The following is a 23939-nucleotide window of genomic DNA, read 5'->3' on the forward strand; positions in this document are numbered from 1 at the left end:
CTTCACCCAGTTAAACACAGTTTTGTAATAACTGTTCATCTTTTCAGAAGAGGAGGGGAGGCTGTGGAAGGTTGCGTATCTCTATGGAACAGGGTCAAATCGTGACAGTAGGAACCCATCAGCACCCAAACTGGTAGGAGCAGGGTCTCTTAAAGCTCATCAAGGCTCCTGTAAGTTTTTATTCTGGCAGCATTAGTACTAAAGGAAAACTTAAGTATTTTGTTGAGCTTGGAGGTTTCTGCTCAAATGATCTAGCCATGTAAGTTGCTGCATAAGCAGGATGTGAAAAGGAGAGTAACACATCATATTGATTTGTTTCTCCCTTCCTGGAGAATTCTGAATATCTCAGGCAGACTGCTCACAATCGGCGAGAGTTCCTGTACCAGTTTCATGAGGTGCTAAAATTGCAAACTCAAAAGGCAACAAGGTTGATGTTGTCCTGGCCCATAAGTTCTGGGTTGTTTTACTTCCAGTATTCTGTGAAGGGAGGAAAAACTCCCTTAGATGACAACTGCTGAACACGATGGGCATTATCTTAATATTAGTTTATTCCACAGTAAAGGCCTAGTTTGCGGGGAGGAGGAGGATTCAGCAAATTCTTATGTAGTCGTTCATCTCAGCATCACGGGTTTTAACCCCTGCCCTACAACATAACTTCCCAGTCTGCTCTCCTTATCTGAACAAGAAAAGAAGGTTGGATTTATTGTGAATTTCTGTGAAATGTTATGGACAACTGGTCTGTCCCAAAATAGGATAATCTGTCCCAACAGTTTTCCTGACACGTTTTTAATAACTTCATATTTATTTAATTGTTGAATGTATACATAAATACTTGATGGTTATTCAACGGATCAAAAGTCTCAAAACTTGCTGTTGTCATGAGATAATACAAAATACTTCTTTTTCTATTTACACAGACAGGCAATATAGTAGGATAAATTAAAACAATTAAGCTACAGGCCACATAGATAGCACGTCAGTTTAACGTGGAGGGTAGGTTGCTTTAAAGCTTGAATTGGTCAGAAAGACTACATGTGTTTCCAGCTGTAAGAGCAATTAAATGGGTAGGCATGAGAGACTGGGCCTTCTCGGCAGTGGCCCCTGCTTGTGGAATTTTGTTCCAATTGATGTCTGCCAGGCCCTATCATTATAGGTGCTCAAGTGGGCCTAAAGATTTACGTGTTTATCTTGGTCTATAATTGTGTTGGGATTTATGTTAGTAGCCATGATGTTGGGTTAGTGGTACTGTCTCGTTTTAACCATTCTGGTTTTATTTTGGTTCTTGATTTGTTTTGTGGTTTTAGTTTTATTGCATGCTGCCTTGGCAGGGTTTACCCTAGAAGGCGGCTTATAAATCTGAAGTAAACAAAATGAAGAGGGTCCTGCTTAAACAACGAAACTACATGGAAGTATTTAGCTATGTAGATGTTCCCTGCAGCTGCCATCTCATTTAAAAGGCTCTTATTGTGAGTGCTGGGCCATTCATGTGCAGCATTAGCATGCCAGCGATCTGGCTGGAGGTGCTGCTGGTATGGATGGTAGCAATTGCATGGAGCATCTGCACAGATAAATGGTTTCCACATGGCCATGGTATGTTGAAACCGAGGGTGAAAGACAATATCAGAGGTGGCTGAACTTTGAGACATTACCTTTCTTTGTAGGGCAAGAGGGGTTACTGTTTAGCTCCTTTTATATATGTGTGGGTCTTACTGTTTTTCTTTCCAGAGAGAGGAGATATGTCCCATTAGTTTATAGTCTCAAAATGTCTCAGGGTGGGGGCTTGCTAGTAGACAAGATGGAGGCATAACTCCTTAATGCCTGGATTCCTTTTATCCACTGATAACGGTAATTTTGAATTCCTCACCTTCTAAATATTGTACTCAAGTGAAGAGAAAGGCACCATCATGGCAAAAGAGGGCACAAAGGAACAAAAGGCCTGAAATGGACAAGTGCTCTGTCAAAGGACACAGACACCTTATCGCTAAGCCAGCAACCCAGAGCAGTTTTGGTAGAGGACTGGGTTCTTTCTCTGAAGAAAGAGCTTTCCCCATTAGTAACAAAACAAAGTGCAGTTTCTACCCAAATCACAGATATTTCAGTCACAGAAAATATAGCTATGAACCGAGGTCTGGAACATAGCTCAAAAATGCAGAAGCTGACTAAATTGACAAGGGAGCTGCAGCTGCGCCTGGAGGAGGACAGAAGTTGATGATACAATAGCAGGGTGCGTGGCCTGCCAGAATATGAAGAGGAAGAGGATATGTGGGCCTTTGTTATTCAGTGGCTGGCAGGCTTGAATCTTGAATTCACTGTCAAAATGGATGACATTGAAAGGGTCCATAGAGTGTTAAGACAGAGCCCAATAGAGGGCAGACAGCTGAGAGACATATAATTTGAGAGATTCTGCCAGACGGAGGGAATATTTCAAGCATTTCACAATATCCGTGAGCTCCAGTACAAAGAAAGTAAACTGCAAGTATTCCAAGATATTTGTGCAGGAACCCTACAGAGGCAAAAACTACTCAAGCCCTATACGGAAAAGCTGATAGATGCAGGCATATCATACTGCTGGGGATTTCCCTTAATCTTATCAAATTAATGATAAGATATAAAGGAAAGTTGTTCACTGCCTCCCCACAAGCAGAAGTAGCAGAGTTACTGGTGCTTTTAGGCATAAAAGTGCCACAGGCCCCATTTAAATACGATGATTTTCTGTCTCCATATGAAGCTGCCACAAACGAGAACAAAAAACACCATGAGAAATAACAACCAGCTGAGACTTGAAGCAGGTAGGAATCAAAAACCACAAGCCATGAGACAAGGAAGTGACAAAGCACGAGTGGCCACCCTACAGCACTTAAACAGTTTGCGATAATGATCACCCCAGTGGAGCTCCACTTTGAAAACTACAGGACAAGGAACAATCGGACTGTGATGACTGAGAGAGCATGGTTTTGTACATGTTCAGGTACCGTAGTATTCAAAACAAAGAAATCAGAAAGAGAAAGAAAACAGTGATATACCATTGTCTAGAGTTAACCATTTATACTTCTGTAAGTGTGAGCCGGAAGGGAAAGGGGTCAGTCCAGTAAGTATGGGAAATACCTAAGAACCCTTCTGTCCCACTCAAGAAATTCCCCTGGGACCTGTAGCTGAGCAGTCCTGGCTCCCCGCCAGCTGACAGCACATGAACACTGGTTGAGGGAAAAAACAAGGTCGCTGTTGTGAAGATTGGAATGCCAAAACCTGGGAAGAGCCGAAACCATTGTTAAGAAGAATGAGCCAAGGTCAAAAGCCAGGAAGATAGTAGTGTCGGAAGCAGCAGGGAGCAGGCAGTAAACAGGGTCAACAGTCCTGATTGTAAATCAGTTCAATCCAAAGCAAGAAAGCAAGGAGTCTGGCAGACAAAGACTTTAGCTAGAACAGGCTTTGTTTCTAGCGAGGAAGCAGAGGTACTGGAAGACTTATCAAGCCTGTACCCACCCAGCCCCCAGCTGCAACCAAAGACTTTGCTTGCAGCTGGGAATTGCATCTGAGAGGAGGATGCTGAGTAAGCCTTTTCAAATGGCGCCTCTCCCTGGCGCCATTTGAAAAGGCTCACCCGATGACCCTCCTTCTGTTCTGACTCTTGAGTCTTCTGGTGAAATGTGAGAGCCCTGGTTCTTCAGAGTTAGTCTGGCAGGATGGCTCTTGGATTTCCTCCTTTGGTTTTTTGTCAGGTAGGGACTGCTCCTCATCAGACAAGGAATCATGACACCTACCAGAAGAGAAGGGAAACAAACACCTCCCCTTAGACACCACAACTTTAGTGGTGTCTTGTTGGTATGGTTTATGTTTGGCGTTTGTTTTTAGTTTTCATGACTTCTTGTTCCAGCAATGGATAGTACACTACCCCACAAATGCAAGAAGCAACCAGGGTGCACCTATAAGTACTTGTTTTGAAACCCCAAAAGGACAGGCGCCACCAGTGGGAGGGATCTTTCAGTTTTGAAGCTAAATGTAAAAAGTCGTGGTACCCCAACAAAAAGGGCCAGAATTCTAGCCACCTTACAAAGGTATGATATAGCGTCTCTTCAGGCAATGCACCTGAAATCAGTCAGCCATAACTTTCTGGAAAAAAAATGGATAGGGGAGCGCCAGGCATATCCAAATCAAGAGGCATCTCTGTTATAATTGCCAAGAAAGGCCCTTTTATCAAAACTGCAATCCTCAAAGATCCAATAGGGCAATTTATTTTTGTGGCAGGGTAACTAGTGGACAAGCTTGTAATTCCAGCATCTATTTATAGCCCCAACAAGGGGCAACAAACATTCCTGAAGGACACCTTTGTAAAGCTCCAGCAATTTCAGCAGGATGAGGTGGTTCTATGAGATGACTTAAACATAGTGGATGAAAGACTGGACAGATGTAAAAAACAAAAACTGGGAGGCTAGCAGAATTGTTTACGTTGCACAATTTTGGAGAAAACTACACTGCACAGACAAGGATTTTACATTCTTTTCAGCTAGACACCAAACCTATGCCAGTATATAGGCTGGACTATATACTGGTCTCACAGAATCTATGGGAGCAAATTTGGAAGCACCAATTGGGGATTATTGCAGTGTGTAACCAGGTGCCAGTTGCAATGGTATTGTCTGTACAAAATGAAGTGCTGCCATTCACATGGTGATTTAGGACCAACCTGCTGGCTTATTAGGAGGTAGTACACCGACTCAAAGAGGAAATCCCATTTTTCACTCTCAACATGAACTCGTAGCAGACTACTTCCCTCGTATGGAATACAATGAAAGAAGTGATGGGCCTTATGTAGCAAAGAAGCAAGCGCTCTTATAAAGAGACAATTGGCAGCTAAGCAATTTTATTAATTGAAATAGCTAAATCGGAGGCAGATCATAAGAGGACAGGGAGCTCCAAAATACATAAAGCACTGCTAGGTAAGAGATTTGAATTGAATGCTTTGGAAACAAATAATATACATTCTTCTATGGTATATCTAGACAGAAAATTCTATGAATTTGGAAACAAAAATCTAAACTTCTAGCCTGGGCTCTTAAAAACAAACTACAAATAACATTGTGAGTATATTAGATGGGGCAGGCACTGTGCAAAATAGGTCCAAATCACACTGCTGAAACCTTTGCCAGTTTCTAGATGAGCCTAAATTCCTCAAATAACCAAAATAGTCTGCTGTTTCAACATTTCTAAACAAGGTGAAACCTTGCGTCCTTACAGTAGCACACAGGGATCAAACCAACCCATATCAGAGGAGGAAATTAAAACTGTGTTTTTTTGTTTGTTTTTTTAATGGAAAACCCATGGCGATAGATGAGTTCAGTGGTGATTTTAACAAAGCATCTGGGGAAATCCTGTTACCTTATTTGAAACACCTATTTAACAGTATTCTGTAGGGTGGTGCAGTGCCAGAGACCTGGAAACAAGCAAAGATTGTCATGATACTTAAGCCAGGCAAAACCACTGAGGGTCTGGGATCATATTGACCCATCTCTCTTCTGAATCAGGATGCCAAACTGCTATCGGCCATCTTAGTAAACAAAATCCATTTTATCTCTGCTTATATTAAGTCAGACCAAACAGGTTTTATTCCAAAGAGTCATCTACCTAATTCAATTTGCCATGCATTAAACATAATTCACCACTGTAATAAACCTAGAACCCCAGCAGCCACACTCCCTCTGGATGCTTTCAAAGCAATTGACAGCATGGAATGGTCTTTTCTAAAAGAGGTGTTGGCAAGAAAGGAAGGACTTCAGAAACAAATTCCTGCATCTCATAGCACAACTATGCTCCATATCGAGTGCAGTAGCCATAACTTACAGATTTGACTCCAAACCATTTTCATTAGCCAGACGCATGAGGCAAAGCTGTCTCCTTGCCTCCATACTATTCAACCTAGCCATTGAAACATTGGCAAATGGCCTGAGGACAAACCACAAATTGGAAAGCATTGTTATACAGGGAATATCCCATTTGATCAATCTATTTGTGGACGTTGTTGTTCAGTCATTAAGTCGTGTCCGACTCTTCATGACCCCATGGACCATAGCACACCAGACCTTCCTGTCCTCCGCTCTCTCCCGGACTGTGCTCAAGTTCATACTCGTTGCATCGGTGAAGCTATCCAGCCATCTCATCCTCTGCCGTCCCCGTCTCCTTTTGCCTTCAATCTTTCCCAGCATCAGGGTCTTTTCCAGGGAGTTTTCTCTTAGCATTAGGTGGCCAAAATATTTCAGCTTCAGTATCTGTCCTTCCAGTGAGCAGTCAGGGCTGTTTTCCTTTAGGATTGTCTGATTTGACCTCCTTGCAGTCCAGGGGACTCGTAAGAGTCTTCTCCAGCACCACAGTTCGAAGGAATCAATTCTTCGGCGCTCAGCCTTCCGTATAGTCCAGCTCTCACAGCCATACGTTACTACTGGGAAAACCATAGCTTTGATTAGACGGACCTTTGTCGGCAAGGTGATGTCTCTGCTTCTTACTATGCTGTCTAGGTTGGCCATAGCTTTCCTCCCAAGGAGCAAGCGTCTTTTAATTTCATGGCTACAGTCACCGTCTGCGGTGACCTTGGAGCCCAAGAAAATAAAATCTGTCACTGCTTCCATTTCTTCCCCTTCTATATGCCAGGAAGTGATGGGGCCAGATGCCATGATCTTAGTTTTTTTAATGTTGAGTTTCAAAGCAGCTTTTGCACTCTCCTCTTTCACACTCAACAAGAGTCTCTTTAGATCCTCTTTGCTTTCTGCCATTAGGGTGGTATCGTCTGCGTATCTGAGGTTGTTGATAATTCTTCCGGCAATCTTAATTCCGACCTCTGATTCATCCAACCTGGCGTTTCTCGTGATGTACTCTGCATATAAGTTAAATAAGCAGGGTGACAATATGCAGCCTTGTCGTACTTCTTTCCCAATTTTGAACCAATCGGTTGTTCCATGTCCAGTTCTTACTGTTGCTTCTTGACCCTTGTACAGGTTTCTCAGGAGACAGGTAAGGTGGTCTGGTACTCCCATCTCTTTAAGACTTTGCCACAGCGTGTTTTGATCCACACAATGAAAGGCTTTAGCATAGTCAATGAAGCAGAAATAGATGTTTTTCTGGAATTCTCTTGCTTTCTCCATGACCCAGCGAATGTTGGCGATTTGATCTCTAGTTCCTCTGCCTCTTCGAAACCCAGCTTGTACTTCCGGTTGTTCTTGGTTCACATACTACTGAAGGCTAGCTTGTAGGATTTTGAGCATAACCTTGCTGGCATGTGAAATGAGCGCAATTGTATGGTAGTTTGAACAATCTTTGGCATTGCCCTTCTTTGGTGTTGGAATGTAAACTGACCTTTTCCAGTCTTGTGGCCACTGCTGAGTGTTCCAAATGTGTTGGCATATTGAGTGCAGCACTTTAACAGCATCATCTTTTAGGAATTTAAATAGCTCAGCTGGAATACTGTCATCTCCGCTAGCTTTGTTGTTAGTAATGCTTCCTAAGGCCCACTTGACTTCACTCTCTAAGATGTCCGGCTCAAGTTCAGTGGCCACACTATCATGACTAAAGGAAAGGTTCCTCCTGTGTAAGCACCGGGGTAATTATTGACCCCTAGAGGGACGCCACTTGCGCTGGCGTTTTCATGGCAGGGTATAGCGGGGTGGTTTGCCATTGCCTTCTCCACTTGTGACTGCCTTTCCCCCCAGCAAGCTGGGTACGCATTTTACCAGTCTCGGAAGGATGGAAGGCTGAGTTGATCTAAGCCGGCTACCTGGGACCCAGCTTCCGCTGGGATCGAACTCAAGTCCTGGGGAGAGTTTCAGTTGCAGTACTGCCGCCTACCACTCTGCGCCACACGAGGCTCCTTGTCTGACATATCACCAATTCCATTAGTGTACAATTGGTGACTTTAATAACGTTCAGCCTTTCTTTATAGTTTTCTATCCAGTAGTTGTATGATGAAGTGATACAGCTGGGGGGGGGGGGATAACCTTTTTGCCAAAGAAGCCACATGTTAAGCCTGAAGTTTGAGAGAGTACTACTTTGTGCATGACAGGATGCATACTGGGTAGCTTTGCCTCTACTGAACCAGTTAGTAAACAGCAGTGTGTTCCAGCCCCTGTGCTATTTGTGGCACTTACACTATATGCTGTGAAGTCCTAGGATTTTAGAATTTTGCTTTGAGGCTCTAAACAATGCAAATTCACAGTAGAGAAGTTTTTCTTGGATCAAGGACATTTTTGCAATATTCCTTTTCAAGCTGCAAGGCTATTAGAATTATGTATATGCTTTTTAGTGTCATGGCTATTGTTGCTCTACCAAATCCTGTATGATCTTGAATCTATATACAATTTTGAAGAATGCCAAAAAAACCCACAACCCTCCACCTGTAACACAGCAGGTTAGTAAAAATGTATAAGTTGCTTGATGATGACTTACTTGAACAAATGTAATAGCTAAAGTGCACAAGTATACTTCAAGACTTGGGTGATACTTTTTCCCCAAAGGCTTATCTTTGCAGATATAATGTTTTGCAATTATAATTTCAAATATGTATGAAATACACATTTAGGGGCTAAAAGTTTCCTGTGCCATTTGTACACAGAATTTTTCATTTGGATAAACATTTGAGCTATATACTGCAAGCTGCTGGTGTAATGTACTTTTGCTGAGCATATTTTTCACTTTTTCAGTGATCTGCTATTGTGTTTGTTTTGTACACTCAGCTTTACTGGTATGCTGTGTACAACTACTTGCTGGATTTTAAGAATAAAATCATTGACTTGTATATTACGCCTATTCTTTAGATATGTGATAATAATTCAGTAAATAAACATAAGTTAATATGGGTGGGGGAATCGAGTACTGCCAGTGAATGGGCTGCCTCAGTTCTGTTAAAGTTGCTGAACCCTGCTGGTAGTTGACCTGGGGAGTGCTATATGGCTCAGTGCTGGCTGGCTGGCTGGCTGACTAACACAACACGAGGTGATCTAAGGATGTTTCTCTGCAGTGCTCCTTCAAACCTCTCCAAGGGAATTGGGACAATTTCTGGTAGTTCATGGGACCAGTGGGTCTCATTGATAACAGGATGAAGATTATTAATAAATGTCCCTAAGCCCTTTGGTCTGGGTGGCACCATAGTGTGCACCATGGTCTTAATGCCATTTAATACTCATATTCTTTTTGTTCTGTCCAGATATTTAAAATGTTTTGGTAGTTGTGTGCCATTAGCTTGAACATTGTGGCTTAATACTTGCTTTGCCATTATTGAAAGTATCTCAGTAAGGAAGGGGTTGGGGTTTTTTGTATTCTATATAAATAAGGGTGCAATCCTATGCATGTTTAGACAGAAAAAACGTCCTACAACTCCCAGCATTCCCCAGCCAGCCTGCTGAGAGTTGTAGGACGTTTTTCTGTCTAAACATGCATAGGATTGCGCCCTAAATAACTTACACATACATCCAGTTGTCTTTGCTGCCACTTCCCTTCTTTAATTTTTTTTTTATCCTGTTCCTAAACACTTTCCGGGGGGGGGGGGGGATTTTGTGCTGAATTCTGAATTTATTAATTCTTATAAATTCAGTGCCAGATTTAGCAAGGAGAACTCCATGCGCAGCTGATGGGGATGCACATTTGATTCCCAGTGAATTTGCTTGCTTCTGTTGGCATGGACTGAGCTTTTTTATTCAGATTAGTTAGTGTCTTAAATCATGATTCATATCCATTCATACCACAGATAATGTGATATATTCAACAGAATTGCCAGCATTTTATGTGTTCATAGGTTTTTCCATACATACAACTTCACATTCAGCAGTGAGTAAGGGAGACAAAGAGATGTTCTCCCTCTTCACCATATTGAATGAACATTTCAATCCCACCGGATAGGCATAGAGCTTGAAAACAATCAATCCAGAGAGCTTCTAGTACGGCCTGCCATTTGCAGACTGCAATCCTACATGCTTACTTGGAAGATGAAACAGAGAGCTTCAGTGCAATCCTATATATCCCTCTTCCCTGACCTGGTGCCCCCCAAATGTTTTGGGTGTTAACTCCCGAACTCCTGACAATTGGTCATTCTAGATAGGGCTGATGGGCAAACAGGTTAGCACCTGGGCTGGCACACTCCATATTACTCTCGTATTCTTGGTGGTGCTATGATTTCAGGGAGTTCAAAATGTGGAACTGCACATGTGCAAAGTATTTCTTTTCTCAGGGTTAGCAAAAAATTTTGGTTTTGTTCTAGCATATCAGGCACATAGAAACAGTTGTAAAGCATGGAGTGGTGGTGGTGAGAATCATTAATTGTGCGCTTCTCAACAGAAGTAATGCATGGCAATCTAAAGCCCCATCCCCGTAAGTCCATTAAGTCCAAGGGCTAAAATTACTTCATTGTACCACTGCGGGGGAGGCTGCTATACATGTTACTCAGATGTAAGCGTCACAAAATCCAGTGGGGTTTTAACATCTATATGAAGCCACTGGGGGCTATCAGGAGTTTTGGGGTGCAGTGTCACCAATATGTGGATGACATGTAACTACCCCACATTTAAATCCTCGCCAAGGTTGGCTGTAGAAACAGTGTCCAAGTGTTTGGAGTCAGTGAGTGGCTGGTGGAAAGGACTAGGCTGAAACCGAACCCTGACACAACCAAAGTACTTTTTATGGGAGACAAGGGGAGATTGGGGGATGTTGACCTGATGTTTAATGGAGTGTGACTACCCCTGAAGGACCAGGTCCACAGTCTGGGGGTCATTTTAGACTCCCAGCTGTCCATGGAGGCTCAGGTGTCAGCCATGGGCCAAGCAGCACTGTACCAATGCCATCTGATATGGCGGCTGTGCCCCTATCTCCCTAACCATCTGCTCCTATCAGTAGTTCATGCCCTGGTCTCTTCTCACCTAGACTACTGTAATGCGCTCTATGTGGGGTTACCCTTGAAGACAGTTTGAAAGTTGCAGCTGGTGCAGAATGTGGCGGCCTGCCTGATTAAAGGCAGCCATTGGCGAGATTACATCACTCCAGTGCAGAAGGCATTGCACGGGTTACCAGTTGTTTTCTGGGCCCAATTCAAGGTGTTGGCATTGACCTTTAAAACCCTGTATGGTTCTGGCCCAGCTCAAGTAGCTCCTCCAACAACACCAGGGATGCCATTCAGCAAGATCAGCTTCAGTAGGCCTTCTGTCTGTCCCATCAGCCAGGAAAGCTAGGCTGGTGAGGACTAGGGAGAGGGCCTTTTCTGGGATGGCCCCCACTCTGTGGAATTCCCTCCCTAGTGACCTCTGCCATGCCTCCTCTTTGATGAGCTTCCACCGGGCTTTAAAAACCTGGCTGTTCAGGTGGGCATTTGGGGTGGGTGAGGGTTTTTTAGAGCAGCTTTGTTATGTTCTTTTGTTCAGCTGATTATGTAAATCTGTTGTATTTCATGTTATTAGTATTGTACGCCGCCTAGAGTGGCTGGGTAGCCGGCCAGATGGGCGGCTAATAAATCTAATAAATAAATATGCATGTTTAGAAAACAAAAGTTCTACAACCCCCGGGGCGTTTTTCTGTTTAAACATGCATAGGATCGCGCCCTAAGATCGCTTTGCCCGAGGCCTGGGTTACACCGCGCGACTCGTTTCCCAGAGAAAGGAACGACTCACCAGCGACACAACGCTGGCTCTGCGGTAGACTGCACAATAAGGTGGGAAAGTTTGTCTTGCACACACCCTTCATAAGTACATGGCTCAAGAAGCAACAGTAAGAACCGGACATGGAACAACCGATTGGTTCAAAATTGGGAAGGGAGTATGACAAGGCTGTATATTGTCGCCCTGCTTGTTTAACCTATATGCAGAGTACATCATGAGAAACGCTGGGTTGGATGAATCACAGGTCGGAATTAAGATTGCCGGGAGAATTATCAACAACCTCAGATACGCAGACGATACCACCCTAATGGCAGAAAGCAAAGAGGATCTAAAGAGCCTCTTGTCGAGGGTGAAAGCGGAGAGTGCAAAAGCTAGTTTGAAACTCAACATTAAAAAAAACTAAGATCATGGCATCTCGCCCCAACACTTGCTGGCATATAGAAGGGGAAGAAATGGAAGCAGTGAAAGCTTTGGCAAACCTAGACAGCATAGTAAGAAGCAGAGACATCACCTTGCCGACAAAGATTTGTATAATCAAAGCTATGGTTTTCCCAGTCGCAACGTATGGCTGTGAGAGCTGGACTATAAGAAAGGCTGAGTGCTGAAGAATCGATGCCTTTGAACTGTGGTGCTGGAGAAGACTCTTACGAGTCCCCTGGACTGCAAGGAGGTCCAATCAGTTCATCCTAAAGAAAATCAACCCTGACTGCTCATTGGAAGGTCAGATCTGGAGCCGGCCGGAGCTGGCCTACGAGGAGCGCCAGGCTCACGGCGCCCTGACGCGCTTCTTCGCCAGCCGGCCCTCGCCGGCCTCCGCGGCGGCGGCGCCTTGGTCGGTGCAGCGCCACTACCGGCTGGAGACGGCCTTCCGGGCGGACTGGCAGTGGGACGGGGCCCCCGGCGAGGCCGGCCAGGCGCCCCCGCTGCGCCTGGGCTTCCTGTGCGAGTACGACGCCCTGCCCGGCATCGGCCACGCCTGCGGCCACAACCTCATCGCCGAGGTGGGCGCCGGCGCGGCGCTGGGCCTGAAGGGCGCCCTGGAGAGCCTGCGCCACGGCCCCGCCGCCGCAGGGCTCCCCCGCCCGGCCCCCGCCGTCAAGGTGAGGCGGGCGAGGGCGCGGGGGGCAGGCAGCGCCCGAGCCCCCGCGCACGCACCCCGCCCCTCCTTCCGCCTATGTATTTATTTATTAGATTTATACACTGCTGACCGTATTTAAAAATATATTTTAGCGGTTTACAAGAAAATTAAATACGTTAAAATGCGTTTAAGATATACATGAAATACATAATAATGGCTAAAACATTAATAGAAGCATTAAAACTGATACGCCATAATTAGCAAACTGGGCAGCACATTCACTCAGGGAAGGCATGAGTGAAGTAATGGGTCTTTAATTGGTGCCAAGCATGCTACAATTGGCGCCTCCCAAATACCAGTGGCGGGAGGTCATTCCCTAAGGTGGCTGCCACCACAGAGAAGACCTACTTCTGTATTGCTGCGAGATGGCGATCTGCAGACTCTTGTACAACCAGCAAGACTTGCTCTGATGATCTTAGCGAGCAATTTCTCAGGTCTGTTTTGGGGGAGGCAATCTGCTAGGTAAGCTGGTCCCATCTGTTCAGGGCTTTATGTGCCAACAGCAAGACCTTGTACTTGGCTCAGTAGCTAATAAATAGCCAGTACAGTTGCTTCAACATGAGTGTAATGTGCATGGCCAGGTGCCCCACTCAGCATCCTGGCTGGCATATTCTGCACCAGCTGCAGCTTCTGGACCAAGTGCAAGGGTAGCCCCACATAAAGTGCATTACAGTAACCTAGGTTAACAATGCATAGACTACAGTGGCCAGGCTGTTGTCCAGGAAAGAGTGTCGCTGTCATGCCAACCTGAGGTGGTAATAGGCACTCCTTGCCACAGAAGCCACTTGAGCCTCTAATGACAATGTTGAGTCCAGGAGCACCTCCAAACTACATACCTGTTCTTTCTGAGGGAGTGCAGCCCTGTCTAGAACGGGCAAACTCCTCAATTCCCATACCCGGGAACCTTCCACCTGTAAAGACTCCATCTTGTCAGGATTCAGCCTGTTTGTTGGCCTCATCCAACCCATCACCGCATCCAGGCACTAGTTCAGAACATGCATGGCCTTTCCTGATTCAGATGTTACAAAGAAACAGCTGGGTGTCATCAGCATACTGATCACACCTTGTACCAAAATGCCTAATGATCTCCCCAAGCAGCTTCATATAAATGTTAAAAGGGGGGGGGGGCAAGATGGTACCCTCCAGCTCCCCACAGCAATAATTGCCAGAGAGCCGAGGCACAGTCCCTCAATGCTACCTTCTGGAACCATCCCCACAAGTAGGAGCAGAACTACTGTAGCACAGTGCCTCCTGTTCCCAGCTCACGGAGACCCCGCCACCCCCATACTGTGGTCAATGGTATCAAAAGCCGCTGAGAGATCAAGCAGGATCAACAGAGTCACACTCCCTCTGTCTCTCTCCCACAAGAGGTCATCCATCAGGGCGACCAAAGCCAATTCTGACCCAAAACAAGAGCTGAAGCCAGACTGAAATGGGTCAAGATAATCAATATCCTCCAAGTATGTCTGCAGTTGCCCAGCTGCCACCCTCTCAAGCACCTTGCCCAGAAAAGGGGTATTAGTGACTGGGTGGTCGTTGGTAAAAACCTTGAGATCTAGGGAGGACTTTTTCAGGAATGGATGCACCATCACCTCCCTCAAGGCGGTGGGCACCGCTGTGTTATGCAGAGAAACACTCGCCACTCCCTAGATCCACTCAGCCACACCACACACCCCAACTAGCTCAAATAAGCCAGGATGGGCAAGGGTCAAGAGTGGGTCATAGGCTGAACAGGTGCATGTGTCTTGTCTACATCTGCAACTGATCTGAGACAGCTGAACCAGACAGTGCATTAAACACCTCACCAGATACTGTACTGCTAGCAGTGTTCAAGTTGGCATGAAGCTGAGCAATTTTATCCTCAAAGTGCCTCACAAAATTATCACAGCAGGCCTTTGAGGACTCTAACATAGGATTTATTGGGGAAGATGCCATCAAATCCTGAACCACCCTGAAAAGCTCTGTAGGACAGCTACTTGATGCAATGAAGGCAGCAAAGGGGGCTGTCTTTGCTGCCCTCCCTGCTGTGAAGTAGATATATGCGTGGGGAAGTTGCTCTCTTTTCCTATTCATCAGGCCCATTTTGCATTTTGTGATTTTTGGAAAACCGCCCTGGATTTCACAGGTACTATAATATTGGTACTAGCAACCCTGCAAGGTAGGCTAGTATTATAGGTATTGCTATATTGCAGATGGGTAGTGGGAACTGTTGAGAAGACTTTGCCAATCTCCCCTCCAGTTCACAAGGGGACTGGACATTAGGGGCTGGGGAATGGTGGAGATTGTATGACTTTTTTTCTGTGTAAACATGCATAGGATTGCACCCTTAAAGTAATGTCTGCTTTGGTCTCAAGCTGCAGTCAGGCTTGTGACTTTACATGTGGACACGCCCCAGTTATGTGTACATTGGGGGAGGAGTGCTAATAAAAGTGTGAAAGGGGGTACAATTTAAAAAACAGATGGGGCTGGGTGCTTGGGACTCAGCCTTCACTTTCCTCCATGCTGCCTATTCACCAAGGTTATTCTCCCTTCAGTGGTTCTCCAGTCCTTCAATGGGTCTCGGTGAGCGACCCTGAGGGGAAGTGGGAGCATGTTAAATTGCACTCTTTTCCATGTGGTTGACACAGACCCCTGTTGAAAGATACAGGTTTGATAACCATCTTGTGTCCTTTGGCCTTCAGTAAGCTTACGCTGGAGGTGAGATCTGAACTGGTGACTTTTTCACTGTCTATACTCTTGACTACTGTCCTATACCAGTTCCAAGATGTGGGGCTGTGGGTGCTGAAAAAAATATGTGTATGTATTTAGTAAACTGAGTGCAGCTAAATCACTATCCTGAGTCTCTACACCCTGTTTAAAATTAGGACTTTAGAGTCACTTTTCATTTTCCTAGATCAGTGTTCTAGGTACACCAGCAGAAGAAATGGGAGCAGGCAAAGCAGTACTGAGTAAAGCTGGGGCTTTTGATGACCTGGATGTTGTGTTTATGGCTCACCCATTTCAGGAAGACTTAGTTTACCAGCCTGCTCTAGCAGTTCATTTGTAAGTAAGCTGTTTCTGTTCTGTTTGTGTTTCTTTGCTGTTTTAGGTGGAAAATATTTCTTTATTTAAAATATGTTGATGCCATCCTTCATTCCTTGGCACTTTACAGCATTAAAATAAAAACATACATAAAACCACAAATAAGAGATGAGACCAGCAGAGAAAAGCGCATTTAAATACTTAAGGGCGCAATCCTATGCATGTTTAAACAGAGAAAAGGCCTACAACTCCCAGCATTCCCCAGCCAGCCATGCTGGCTGGGGAATGCTGGGAGTTGTAGGCCTTTTCTCTGTATAAATGTACATAGGATTGTGCCCTAAATGTACAAAAATACTTTAAGGGAGCAATCCTATGGCCGCGAATCAGCAGCTAGACGGCCATAGGATATGTCAGTTTCTGGGAACCAACCTTGGAGCCCGTGCTCCCAGGTCGGTTCCCAGAGAACCAACTTTTCCCCCTTCCTGCTCTGCCTCACAAAATCAGCTGTCTAGATGCAAATGCAGGGCAGCTGAAGCACGGAGGGGACAATCCCCTGCGTGCTTCTCCTGCCCTGCATTGGATAGGCGGTTGCCTCGGATTTCGGAGGCAGCCGCTTATCCGCATAGGGTTGTACCCTTAAAGCTTGAGTGAATAAAAGGGGTTTTGTGTGATGCCTAAAAAAAGAAGCAATGTTTCTTTTTATCATGATATTGCTAAGTTTATTGTAATATATTTAGTATGAGCTCTCTCTGGTCCTGATGGGTAGTTTATAATGCCAGTAATTTGGAGAATAGAACGTGGGTGGGTGAGAGAGAGAGAGAGAAATCCCCATGGTATCCAAACACATGCTGAAACTAGCCTTTGTAAGACAGGTGAAGGATTTGGATTGCATTACTCATCTGCAAACTTATATGCCCCTTGTTAGCAGAGGTTTTATGGGAGGACTACCCTGAGCAGGAGATCAAAAGCAATGCTTCTTCACCAAAGTGGGCTGCATCAAGCACCATTAACAGTCACTATCTGTCCACATTCTTTTGTCCCTGATCGGCAACTTGAGAGATAGCCCTCAGGAGGCTGGAATGACCCCAGGGCTTCCAGTTTTTTTTAATTTTATTTTAAAAATTCTTGGCTGCCTTTCAGGGCAGAAGCCCTCCCAAGGCGGGTCACAGCAATAAATGATAAAGCTGATGATCCTGGCTAAACATGCTGCTTTGTGGGTGAGTCCTGATGAAATCAATGGGCCAGTTTACATGATCAACAAACCACTGTGGCTTGTTAAAGCTGCAGCATATGCTGGCCGTGATTTGCATAATCACCCTCCCAGGTGCAGCTTGTTGTGTCATCTGAACCCAGGCAGTATGGTTGTTGGAGGGGAAACAACATTCAAATAACCGAACAACACCCTATGGTTTATTTTAGGGGCTTGTTTAAGCCATGGTGCTTGTGCGAACTGGGTCACAAAGTCTTGTGCTCACAGGATGGTGGTAATAGAGTAGTGGACCCAAACTGAGGAGAAATTGGTTGAAATCTGTTTCTGTTGAGGTTCACTGAGCAGTGGGGAAATAAAATTATTTTAATACTTGTATATGCCTTGTTTGATGATAAAATGGTACTATAAACACTACCAAGAAACACCAAGCATTTCCTTCAAGTTGAGTTTGGCCAAACGATCTGCCAAAATTCGTCAAATCCCCCCCCCCCCAATATTCAGATTCTTGTTCCTTGGTGACTAAATGCACTTTTCAGAGTTTATATTCTGGATAGATAGAGATGGCTTTTCTTTCTTACTGTGTCTGTGAAATACTATGGAAAGCCTTCTCATGCTGCAGCGTATCCTTGGGAAGGAGTTAATGCATTAGATGCTGCTGTTCTTGCATATAACAATCTGTCAGTTTTAAGACAGCAAATAAAACCAACCTGGAGACTCCATGGTGAGCTATATATGCCTTTTGTTCAGTCAGAACCTCACAACCTGATTCTATGCATGCTTACCCAGAAGTCACTCCCTCTTAATTGGGTGTGGGAAATGGGCACACAAATTGGTGCGCCTTAATCCAATTAATTGGTTGTAGAATTTCAGAAAACAACAAATCAGTCCTCTAGGAAATTCGTGACACAATTCCAGGATTGTCCGTATGCTTGGAAATGTAATGCTCTTTATATTAAAAGTAACAACTGAAATCTGACTTTTATTTTGAAATTCATCAACTTGGAATGGAAGAATGCTAATCTTACTGACAATGGGGTATTTATAAGATAGCAAAAGTGATGTTCTATTGTTGTGTAACTTCGTTATAAAAAATAATTTGCTCTTATTTTTCAGGCACAATAAAAAGCAGTGGGGAGATGGCAAATGTTATACTTTCTTACACAGAGCTAGAATTTTGCTTGCGTACCCCTCTGTTGAAGGAACTGGCTGATCTGATAGAGAAAGCTGAAAGCTGCTTCAAGGCTGCAGCTTTGGCCACAGGATGCAAAGTAAGTGGGGTTGGTCACCAAAATATTTCATTGGGATTTATACGCATAGGCCCACACCTTCTTACAACTATACAGTACTTTTTGGAAACAAGTGCAGTTACAACTGAGTCCTGTGTTTAAAATGGGAGCTAAGAGGGGGACTTGCCTGAGACCATGGCAGAGGTGAAAGTTCAGCAAATGTAGGCTGTCATTGGTGGCATATTTTTCTGCCTACAGGAACATAAAAAGGTATCAATGTTGTGCTGTTATATTTGCCAAAATAATCCCAACAGTCCAGTGATACTTTTTGTAGGCACGATGAGGTTCACTTGTGAGATCTGATGGTGTAAAGTGGGATATCTTGATCAGATTAGCTTTCATTGCTAGGAAATGCTTTTAACTCTTTGTTCTGTATGTGGTATTAGCTTTATATGGTATAAGTATTTATAAAGTGCTTATTATTGGCTCATTTAAGCTCTCTTTGTGGGTTATAAAACTGCTTTATTTGATAAAATATCACTACAGTTGTTGAGATATCCTGGCTTTTCTTAAAGATCCAGATTAAGGATGGAAAACCTCTGGCCTGTGAACTTCTTCCATAGGCCCTGTCCCTTCTCCCTCCAACCCTATGCAGGCAATGCCTACTGTTACCTCCAGTCACTGATCACAGATAGGAGCTGGGGTTTCCCTGCTGAACACTGAAGAAAGACACCCTCTTTTCCGCACAGTACAGGCAAACACTGATCAGAGATAAGAGGGGATTTAAAGGCATTTAAAATGCCTTTAAAATTTGAAGATCTTTAAAGAGTAAGGTATTTAAACCAGTCCTGTAAGGAACTATAGTTTGTATGTGCAAAAACTGGTACATTGCAGCTTATACCTGAGTAACTTTATGTAATCACTACATGTTAACACTTTCATTTTAATCTAGGTTGACTTAAAAAGTGAATATTCAGATTGTCACAGTATGCTTCACTTACTCACTTTCACTTGGCCACCATGGCCAAGTGGGGACTAGAACCCGGATCTCCCAGCTCCCAGTCCGTCACTCTCACCACTACACTACACTGGCTCTCACTTTCTTACTCCAAGCTCAAAATGCTTTCTCTCTTCAAGATACCAGTTCTGACTGCACACTACTAGTTCACAACTTTAACGCTGTAATTTCATCAGTAGCTACGAATTCTAGAATTCAGACTGACTGTGCATAGCCTAACAGTGACTAACTTTACTGGTCTCCTTGAGAATGCAGCATTGCACAGAGTTCTCCATACTAGTCTCTTTGCTATACTTTCATTTTTCATTTTGATTAATATGAAGTGTGTCAATGAATTCATAAGGCACTGAAAATCATGTATCAGAAGGTGGCTAAATCTAGGAAAATAACTTGTATTACTATGAAGTTTCTTCTGTTTCATGATGCTTTCCCTATATCTCAAGAGTTATGCCTTCTAGCTGAATTTTCTTAACAGGGTTTCATATAATATAGAAAGCTTTATATTTTGTTCAGTTTTAAAAAATATGAATTTAGATTTATTGCAATAAGCTGCCTGCATAAAGATGTAGATTTCATGCTTTCAGCCTGTCCGTCTCAGCCATTTGACATGTGAAGTTTAACCCCAAATTGGAAGCCTTTTACATGCTCAGTCCTGATCTTTACAATGTGCTAAGTACTGAGATCTCTCAGCAACAACTATCATTTGTGTCTCATGATTTTATAGTAAATGTTCATTGCGACAAAAAACATTAAGAGCATGGATAATGCAATCCTATACATGTCTGCTCAGAAGTACGTTCCCTTGAGTCCAGTGATGCTTGCTCCCATGTAAGTAGCAATAGACTGTAAGAGAGCAATCCCGTGGTCCCTGGGAGAGCCTCCCAAGGAACCATGCCAGCTGCTTTCTGAGCCGCCATGGAGAAAACCATGCCAGCTGCTTCCTGAGGTCACAAATGTGGCCTTAGAGGATGGGAAAAGGGGGCATTCTGGTGGGAAAAATCACCTTTGTCACTCCTCCAACCCTGCTGGCAGCAGTCCAGCAGGGTACTGGGTACTTCGAAGCCTCTGAGATAGAAGGAAGCCTCCAGTGTCTCAGATCCTACCTCGTTCTGAAACATAAGGACCGTCATCAGCATAAAAGACTTATTTGGCAATTCAAGATTTTTAAGCGCAAAACGCTTTTTTGTTCTCTGTTGCATTGCTTTGTTTAAGAAGAGGGCAGAGATACACCTCCATCTCGCCCCCTTACATAAAACGTGTAAATAAAGGTTTATTTAAACTATTTTATTTCAGTGATTTCTCCTTCAGAGATCTTGGGTTGGATCAAGTTGTTTTTCTGCCAGTGGGAGCATTCCCTAAGCAGAGTTCTGCTCAGAATGCTCCTACCAGCACAAAGGAGAGCGGGGGAGATCTTTGCTGTTTACTCGCTCTCATAGCAGCCCTCAGTGCCATTTCTGGAGGGTTCCCCAGCCCTGTGCAGATTTGGAAGGCAGGTTCTGTATCCAACCCCTAGTAAATATCTTACTTCAGACATTTCTGGATTAAAATCTGACAGTCTGTATATATTTAAATTGGAGGAGTTTCTATAAGGCATGGTAGCAAAAGAGCTTCATGTAATTAGAACGTTGTATCTGCAATACTGCTTATGATCTCTAGCATTCTGAAGTCAGTTACACTACCATAATGAGAAAAGCTTGTTCAATACTGTGAATACTTCAGGGATGGGGAACATCAGGCCTAGGGGCCAAATCCAGAGTTCCCCAGATGGCCACAGCCTCTTCCCCCCAGCCCCAAATAATGTGTTGTTTTCCCTGCTTTTGTGTAGATTTTTCCCATTCTAAAAGGTTGAAATGCCTTTCCTAAGGCTTACTGGCAGTAAGAGTTTTCAGCTACAATGTGCTGTTATTTTTTGTTCTACCCAGTTTGTCTTTTGGCCTTGCCACCACTGGAATGTGGCTCCCAAGACCATCAAAATTGGATTTGGTTCTCAGGCTGAAAAAGGATTTCCCACCCATGCTTTAATTATTGCTACAGTAACAGTACAGTATGATTGTTGCATTGTTGCTTTAGAAAACTGTTTAAATGCAAATATACTTCACTCTGAAAGAAATATTGAAACATTCCTGTGATTCTTGTAGCTCCCTCTGCAAAATCCTGTGGGACTACTTCTAGATTACTATCAGTTTGGAGACCAGCAGTAGTGTTAATTCAGTAATTGTATAATCCTATGCATGTCCACTCAGGAGCAAGTCTCATTACATTCAGTGATGCATACTCCAAGGTAAGAGTGCATAGACTGCAGCCTAAATGTTGTTCTTAACATGTTTGACCTTATTGAGGGTACATGGTGGTGTTATAACTTTTAAGTCACTGAGCTGTTTGGGAAGGTGATATCAAAGTACCAAGATGTGATTAGTTAGCAATAATGCAGAGAACTATACGTGTGTGTGTGTGTGTGTGCGCCAAAGAACTTGACATTTATACTTCTGTTAGAGGAGTCTTGATAAAAGTCGTTTACAGTATTTTGATTTCCAATCTTAGCACATTTACACAAATCCAAAAAATGTACAATATTTTATATATTTACAAATGGAAACAAAGTATTAACATGTCCCATCATTTCTGTAATTGGAACACAGATGCTAAAGCTAGCAATTTCAAAATGAGAAACTGAAAAGCTCTTACTTACATAGCCACATGACTACGATGTTCTGTACTTTAGTAATGTTTATCACCAATCTTTTAAAATAAACACTATGCAAACAATCTCCTTTATCTTTTGCAGATTTTTTCTCTCCCCCCCCCCCCCCCGGTCCCTTGCTATGCCTCCCATGATGACCATTTGGGGCCCTGGTAAAATAAGTAGTCCAGCAGGGTCTTCCATCTAAGCCCCAAGAAAATGAATGGGAAAGTGCCTTACGTGAATTCTATTCATAATAAGGAGTATTGAACATTGTCAAAACCAAGAATGGTCTCTGTTGTCAAATTTGCTTGATGGACATTAATTTCATACAGTTAACACGTGTACCACGTGAAAACTGGCTACAGAAAAAAAAATAACTATGAAAAAATGGACCAGTATATCAGATTAAATAAAATATATGCCCCTGGAAATATTATTCTGGAATACTTGTCAATGGCATGAGTGTCAATCCTCATGCTGCTGTATCGCTGGTTTTTCCTCCTGCTTGAATTCCTTTCTGAGGCAAGTGCCAATTGAACCATCATTCTGTCCTGTTTATCTCCATTTTCAGACACATACTGTCCCAGTTCATTCACTTCCCCATCACTGTAACTGCCATCCATCCCCATCATCTGCCTTGGCTGAGGTAGTGCACAGGTGCAAAGAAGCTGTCGAGAACAGAAGAAAGTTATTCAAGAATAATCTTAAATTCTGCCTATATAGAGCAGGAAGCTTGCGAAGCTGTCTATAAAAACTGGCAATTTGACATCTTTCAGATGTATCAGAACTCCAGACTTAAACTGTTGCTTCAGTTAGCGAACAGGTGGTGGTGGGTGGTTTGACAAATATTCTTAACCCTCTTATCTGACCACAAGTCCCAGGATTCTTAGTCAGGATAGTTACACTTCTATGAAAGCAATAAATGTGTAGTGTAAATATACCCTCGCAGTAGTCTGGACGGGCTTCTACAAATGGTGAGTGGATTTCTGCTTGAAAAACAAGACTCCATCCACAAAAAAGCTACTTGGAGGGTTGTTTATTATGTTATATTTGGGGTTTGTAATTTTGGTGAACTGCCCAGAGAGCCTTAGCTACTGGCTGGTCCTATATGACATGTAGGACCCTCTGATGCAGCTGGGGGGAGGGGGGGCAGAGCGGTTGATCAAAATTGAGGGCCCTGTCCTTGTGCAAGCAGAAGTGCCTTTCTGTTAACACAAGGCATCATCAGATTCTAGTTGTATTCAAGTTTGTTTTGTTCAATACGAAATGGTAGTCACAGTTAGCTTGTGCAGACTAGCGTGACAACCGAATTTCATGTGAAGAAATGGCATCCTTCCAGAACATGTTCCCCCAGTGATTGCAGGGTTCATCATTGTGCCAAGACAGATTTCGGGGGAAGTAGCATCTTCAGGAAAGGAGAAACAGTTTGGGGATTTTGTACTGTGCTAGCTGTCCCCATCCTTCCTCTGCATCAGTCAGGGTTCAGCTGCACTTTTGGCTGCTAAATTGTTTGGCCAGGTAGCACCTATAACAAAAGGTTGCTCCATTCCACCCCACAACAGTCAGCATTCCATAGCCACTGAGCATACTTGGCCTGGATGGGGTTGTCTTGGGGGGTCCCTTCCCTTTGTTGGGGGATGCGGATTTTTTTGTACTTCTGCAAACCGTAGAGGCCCACAAAGCCTGATACCAGCACCCCGCTACCTTTTGTGCAGGATGCTACAGTTTTGGTTACATAAGCAATAGCACTTCGGGTGCACCCTGAACATCAGAAACAGAGGAAATGACTAGCCATCAACGGGAGGATTGTGGCTGCCCACAAGTGGTTTGCAAGGCATGGGATGATTCCTTATACCCAACACTACAAATTATCCATATGGAAGCATTCTAATTGGGCCAATCATGGATGGAGATAAGGACTATCAGTGATCTACTGGATCTACAAACATAGCAGCTGTTTTTAAATAGGGGTTTCAAATGTGATCCTCCACCTTCAGCCTGACATGATGCAGTCTATTC

The 23939-nt window shown here is 43.8% G+C and overlaps 2 protein-coding genes across 3 annotated transcripts in view; one reads left to right on the forward strand and one right to left on the reverse strand.

The window, feature by feature from the left end:
• Positions 1 to 2874: 2874 nt before the first annotated feature.
• On the forward strand, positions 2875 to 18298 carry LOC146359332 (xaa-Arg dipeptidase-like). Its single transcript, XM_084814264.1, has 5 exons — positions 2875 to 2968; positions 3875 to 3929; positions 12232 to 12724; positions 15656 to 15804; positions 18107 to 18298. The coding sequence occupies exons 1-5, from the start codon at positions 2875 to 2877 to the stop codon at positions 18201 to 18203; spliced, it is 888 nt and encodes a 295-aa protein (XP_084670390.1). The 3' UTR covers positions 18204 to 18298.
• Positions 18299 to 21723: 3425 nt separating this feature from the next.
• LOC146359333 (gamma-aminobutyric acid receptor subunit rho-1) overlaps positions 21724 to 23939 on the reverse strand; it is a 70114-nt gene continuing 67898 nt past the window's right edge. For both annotated transcript variants that reach the window (XM_084827078.1, XM_084827077.1), the window contains exon 10: positions 21724 to 22588. In XM_084827078.1, the coding sequence (XP_084683204.1) occupies positions 22298 to 22588 (291 nt within the window). In that variant the 3' untranslated portion in view covers positions 21724 to 22297. The remainder of the gene's footprint in view (positions 22589 to 23939) is intronic.

The sequence above is a fragment of the Heloderma suspectum genome, chromosome 1 (genome assembly GCF_057233095.1).
Source record: "Heloderma suspectum isolate Gila_16-S chromosome 1, 16-S_ref, whole genome shotgun sequence".
NCBI classification, from domain to species: domain Eukaryota; kingdom Metazoa; phylum Chordata; class Lepidosauria; order Squamata; family Helodermatidae; genus Heloderma; species Heloderma suspectum.